The sequence below is a fragment of the Equus quagga genome, chromosome 1 (genome assembly GCF_021613505.1).
Source record: "Equus quagga isolate Etosha38 chromosome 1, UCLA_HA_Equagga_1.0, whole genome shotgun sequence".
In the NCBI taxonomy this organism is placed as follows: domain Eukaryota; kingdom Metazoa; phylum Chordata; class Mammalia; order Perissodactyla; family Equidae; genus Equus; species Equus quagga.
The window spans coordinates 13,244,711-13,251,278 of NC_060267.1; the positions used below are offsets into that span (position 1 = coordinate 13,244,711).

A 6,568-nucleotide genomic window follows, 5' to 3' on the forward strand; every position below is an offset into this window, starting at 1 on the left:
ATAGCAAATTGCTGATTCTACATCACCTTCGTCATAAAGGGGGCTACCATTTGAACTCACTGGAAGAGATACTTATTCTAAATATATATTTGCTTTTGCCTCCCACAGTGCTTCTGTCAGTTATCCTTTCTGAAAGTTTGCTTATTCAATGTCACAATGAGCTAAATCAAATTGACTCTGGAGAAGAAACTAATTTTACAGTAAAAGAAGGGAAGCAATGATATTGGATTGTCTTACTACGTATTATATCATCCAGAGATAAACACAAAAGTAGTTGTGATCATCAATCTTGGTTATTCATGAGAAATATGGCTGCTAATTCAACAATTGGGGTTTGTAGGAAATCTCTACGTGCCAAGCATTCCCAGGGATCTTCCAGTACCACCTTATATAGTGGTAAGTTAGAATGGGACATACGTTTGAGGTACAGAGAGCATATCTGCAGGCAAGAACATCTGGTTCCTCAGGAACAAGGTTTAGGTCACCATGCCAATAGCCAAATAAAGTGCTGACTGAGGAAAAATATATTATATACATATATACATATATATATATATAAAATAAGGATATTGGCAAACTAACCTGTACAGCACAAATTATATGGAACCTATATAATAACAAATGGTTTTGCTTGATGAAAATGCCGTGATAGAGGCTTGAAGGAATTTAACACTCTATTTCCCTGAGAGCAAGAGTTTAATATTGCTAATTCAGTGTTTGTGGCAACTTTGTGGAACATAACTACCTCAAATAATGAGAATCGACTCTCCCTGCATATGTATACATGTGTACAGAGACATATTGATATATAAATGCACATAGATGTGTGTGCACATGGATTCATGTGCCTACAAACATTTACCATCTCTGTTCCCTGACAGACCCTATGAAGACCTCAATTTTTTTTTTAAAAAAAAGATGAAGTCAAGTTGAAAGGACTAAGAAGCCAACTTTAAAGGGCAGCCAAATGCCAAAGCTGGATTTGAAAACCAAAATAATGAATGTAGTATTGAATTATAACACAAGGAAAAAATTAGTATTGATTAGTGTATATCGTTATAAACAAATGATTGAATAATTAATTAAAAGTGGAAAAAGGGTTAACTCTTTCTCACAGAAGAATGCCAATTGACAAATGTAGAAGAAATGAAAGAAATAGAAAATCACTATCTTAAAAACACAATAATAATTTCTGCAGTGAGGTCACCATAGAAAGCTAAAGATAGGAAAATATTTTATAAGACACTATATCTGATGAGGGGGAGTCCTTAGGATGTGCTAAGGAATGTTGCTTTGTTTACTATAGAAGATAAAATGAAAAAGAATAATGGAGTGTGTTAGTACACTATACATAAATTTTAATCATCATTCTTTTCAGCTCACTTTTGTTTATAGTTTTACACGTCCATTTTATTAGTTTTATTTTTATTTCTTAATGTTGTAAAATTAAACCAAATACCAAATATTCAAATATTTAACTTTTTTATTTTGCATACTGGATAACTGATAAGTAGGACCACTTCAATCACCAGAGAAGAAATATGGTCTCAAGTGTGAATTTCAAAGTAAGCTAAAGCTAGAATACTGTTTTATATACCTTATCATTAGTAAACTGATATGACATACCATTGGTTTAAGATAATTTTCAATGAATTTGCTTTTAAAGAATGCATTGAAAGATTAAATTACTTCTTAATTTCTTTATTTAGTCTTAACAGATTTAATTACTTATATTCTGTCTATCTTTATGTATGTTCCTATAATCCATTGTTGAAAATATTGATATAAAAGCAGAATCTGCTAAAAATTTTGAAAGCACATAAGTTGCTATGCTTAATGGAAAGACGTTATTTTTTTAAATTGTTATTAGAAGCATTTGTTTTGGGTACGGTACTAGTTTACAGAGAGCCTTTCAAAACTTCATGCCCATCTGGAATCTGTAGATATGACCTTATTTGGAAATGCAGTCTTGGCAGCTATAATCAAGTTAAGACGAGGTTATATTCAAAAAAGCAACTTTCCATGTAACTTTATTTAACAACGCTATCTCCATAATGTATAAAATTAAACGGTATTTTGGCCTACAGATAAATCCTATATAAACAGTATTTGAACATGTTTGTAATTAAACATGAGCATGTTTATGGCACATAATGCAAGTGTTTGACTTTGGTCATTAATAATATAGAACTTTGAGTTTACAATAGCTGCGGTGCTTTCATAGTCTCTTTCCCCAGGATGCCCTCCGTGCTGCCTAATCACATGCCTTCAATAACCTCATTTGCTTCTCAAAGAAACAGTAAACATAATCTTAAAGTCTTTGCTCAGAAAGTGTCTAGCATTTTAAGCTCATTAAATATTCCAGTTTCCATTTACTTTAAACTTTTTGTATGTCTATGGAACTCAAATTAAATGGCAACTAAATATGTCTCAAATAATGAATATAAGTTGGATATTATAAATATATTTTCAGATAAAAGCAGTGAGAAATAAGATGATTTCAGGGAGAATATTGCTTGTATTGGACAAGATAAAAGGATACTTCAAAAATAATGTAGAATTCTCCCACTATCCTGTAAGAAGTGAAAACTATGCAAAGAGCTATCTTTATCATTCCTGTATTCTCAGAACCTAAACTTTATCCCAATACATCATAAGAATCCAAAAAGTAATTATTGAATTAATTGATGATATTGATTCTAGTCATAAAAAGGTTTTTCATGTCATCATTCAGTGGAAAGATGTAAAACATTAAAGACAAGCCTGACATCTCTTATGTAGAATAATGGAGACCTGAGGCCCAGTCTAAAACATCACAATGAATTTTTAATATTTTCCTTAAGATTAAAGAAAAACCTACTTGTTCACAAGTTAGTCTGTTGCCATTTAGAAACAGCTAATCTCTATTACTCTGTTGCTAATTCTTTTCTTCTTGTGAATTTATGGATTATTATGAAAATGTCAATCGTTCTATATATTTTTCTGCTGTGATTTCAAGCCACTATCACCTAAATATTTTATTCTAAATTGTATACTACATTGGACTATTGTTTAAGCTTGGTGACTTGAGAACACCTGTCTCTATGGTGCCATTTGTTTATTCATCAACAAATCCCCATGAGTCCCTTGTAAATGAAGCAGAAAGAATCATGGCTAGGGCTAGCCTGAATAACATTACCTCTGCACACAAGATCATATCACCCTGCCCACCAAGCTTGGAAAGACATTACATCAGCCTTAATTTAACCTATAACTTGTTTCATTTCAAGTACTAAGATAATACTTCTTATGTGGCAATAGGTAGGATATCCTGGAACCTCAGATCCTCAGAGAAATCTTGGCTGATGTATAGAAATGGGTTAATGTACACCCTTTTGGTAAACGTTGTAGGGGAGTTCTTGGAAATATTGTTCATAATCAATGTTTTGGATATTTGGTTACAAATATAAGATGACAAAGGAGAAACAGATTGCAAAGGCTTCTGAAAAATCCCAGAGAACTTTGTTTAATTAAATGAAGAAGCCATTGGAAATGACTTTGACTAAACCAATCATATTTACCATGAAAGTAAGTACATCTTTGATAGTTTCTTTCAGGAATATATCTTCTGCTTTAATAATGTATGGTTATGCTTTATATAGTAACTTCAATTATGCACAGCATGATGTATAAATAAAATTAAACTACACAATTTATATGAAATATATAAATTTGAAGAAAAATTTTAAACTACTGCAATTTAACAGTTTCATGCAGCATTTTGTTCTTTAAAACATAAGTATTTGGTGAGTGATAGAATTACATGATCTTTTGTGTTCGGGTCTGGATACCTTTTAATAATTATTTTTAGTATAATCAACATCAGGACACCATGTAATCATTTTTGTACAAGATTCAAAACAATTTTTGATGTGCTTTAAAACTAAAAAGATATACTTTATATCTTAGTTTTACATAAGGTGAATTTTATACATAGTGAGGGTTAGCATCTGTCGTGTAAACGCAAAAGACAAAAAAATGCAGATCGTATGATCACAAAGAGACCAGATGATGGAAAGTGGGAACATATTCCTCCCAGGAATTTTGTAAGTAAAAATTTTCAGTAAGTTCACTTACATATGAAATTAATTGGCTAATCCTGGGAAAATAGTATTTCTTTTGCAAGGTCTGAAACCTCTGAAGAATATAGAAAACAAATGAGACATTAAAGACTTATGTGGGCTATCTGGACATTTAAGAATTTAAGATACTATTTTAGATGCCAGCACATCTAAAGCTTTTAAGGAAAACCGCCTTTTTTTCCTGTTTAAATAACTTTAATCAGGAACAAACAATTAAACAAATCTTGAGTAATATCAAGAGTTATATTAGAAGTAAAAATTGGAAAAAGAAGAGAGAAAAAAAAGAAAAGAGAAATAAGCTTTGTCTCCCCAAAATTTACCTTAAACTATTCCCTTTTATCATCCCTTAAGAAAAGAATAGGCGATATTGTGGAGAAGTGCTAAATGATTTTGGAAATAAGTAAGAACACTTGCAGTGCACAAAAATAAAATTAGGACTTAAGTAAAAATACTGCTTGTATATCAGAGAGTAACTTATGATAGGCAGGCAGTTAATAAATATATTCAAGGAGAATATATTTTAAATCTTAGAAGAGACCATTATAACAAATTAGTAATTAAGACTAGAATGTCTGGTGGTTCAGACATTGGATTTAGATCGATACTCTCCCATCCATTAAATACCTCTGTTTACTGTTATCAAGGACACTTTACTCTACCAGGGGGATAACTGAGTCCTCTCTGCAGATGGTAGAAGTTTGAATGCGGAAGGAGAAAGTAATGCTTACTCAAAATAGAAAAATGTTGTATACGAAGAAAGCCACAACAACAACAAAATCTTCAAAGAGTAGTATGGTATCCTGGGAGTAAACCTTCATAGTTTCATTTGAGAAGGTTTTAATCTCAGAGATTTTAATCTCTTTTTTTTCTTGTTTTCAGGAATATATCAAAACATTCAGAAAGTGGAGATTTATACTTAAATATGTAAGAATACAATGAAGGAAATATAGAAATAATGAATGAATATATGCCATAATAAATAACAGAGTTTTTAAAAGTTTTTTGTTTCTATATACTACAGAAATCATTTTCCTTTAAAAACAAAAGGCAGCAATGAGATTTTAAAATGTGTGTGTGCATGTGTATTTGTGTCTGTGTGTGTCAGTTTCTTTGCTGGTGTCATAGCTTTTTTATTTCTTCATCTATTTTACAGCTAAAACAAAGAATATCATTATAAAGAAGGAAAATAATGAGAAATTGCACAGAAATAGAATTTATTCTTCTTGGATTGACAAATGACCCACAATGGCAGGTTGTACTTTTCACCTTTCTGCTTGTTACCTACGTGCTAAGTGTAACTGGGAACCTGATCATTATCACTCTCACCCTTTCAGATCCCCATCTGCAGACTCCGATGTATTTCTTCCTTCGAAACTTCTCACTCCTAGAAATATCATTCACGTCTGTCTGCATTCCCAGATTCCTTGTCACTATAGTGACAGGGAACAGAACCATTTCCTATAATGGTTGTGTGGCTCAGTTATTTTTTTTCATCTTCTTAGGGGTGACAGAATTTTACCTTCTGGCCGCCATGTCCTATGACCGCTATGTGGCCATCTGCAAACCTCTACATTACACAACCATAATGAGCAGCAGAGTCTGTATCCTTCTTGTCCTTAGCTCATGGCTTGCAGGATTCCTGATCATCTTTCCACCAATAACCCTGCTGCTGCAGTTGGATTTCTGTGCCTCCAATATAATTGACCATTTTATCTGTGACTCTTCTCCAGTTCTGCAGCTTTCTTGCACGAACACTCGCTTTCTAGAACTCATGGCATTTTTTTTAGCTGTGGTAACGCTCATGGTCACCTTAACACTAGTTATTCTCTCCTACTCATATATCATCCGGACAATTCTGAAAATTCCTTCCATAAGTCAAAGGAAAAAAGCCTTTTCCACATGTTCCTCTCACATGATAGTTGTCTCCCTCTCTTACGGTAGCTGCATCTTCATGTACATTAAGCCTTCTGCAAGGGAAAGGGTAACTTTAAGCAAAGGAGTAGCTGTGCTCAATACCTCAGTGGCTCCTCTCTTGAATCCTTTCATATACACACTAAGAAATCAGCAAGTGAAACAAGCCTTCAAGACCCTGGTCCAGAGAGTGATCTTTTCTTCAAATAAATGAATGTGATTATGTGAAAAATGTGCCCCTGAAAACAAACATGAATGAAAAACTCTCTGCGCTTCTCTACGTAAATTCTTGGAACACCTCATTTCATTCTTCCAGCTAGACATATTGACACATCACCAATGCCTCTTTTGCTAAAGAGCCTAAATTAGCCTATAAAACAGGTTCTAACTATTTTAAGTTATATAGAAAATGGTGCATTTCTCGCTTGTGTAACTAAATGTTATATAATTCCATAATCTAAATTGTTTCTCATATAAAAGCAAGGTAGATTATGAATTTAACCAGAAAATACAGATTGCTATAATACAAGAAGCTT

General features: G+C 32.7%; 1 protein-coding gene across 1 annotated transcript; it reads left to right on the forward strand.

The window, feature by feature from the left end:
* The first annotated feature begins 5,310 nt into the window (after positions 1–5,310).
* Positions 5,311–6,246, forward strand: LOC124248390 (olfactory receptor 6C75). The gene has a single exon (XM_046678308.1). The coding sequence runs from the start codon at positions 5,311–5,313 to the stop codon at positions 6,244–6,246; it is 936 nt and encodes a 311-aa protein (XP_046534264.1).
* The last annotated feature ends 322 nt before the right edge of the window (positions 6,247–6,568 follow it).

What these genes read in the sequence shown, in the direction of transcription:
- LOC124248390 (XM_046678308.1), top strand. Translation starts at nt 5,311, where the DNA reads ATGAGAAATTGCACAGAAATAGAATTTATTCTTCTTGGATTGACAAAT.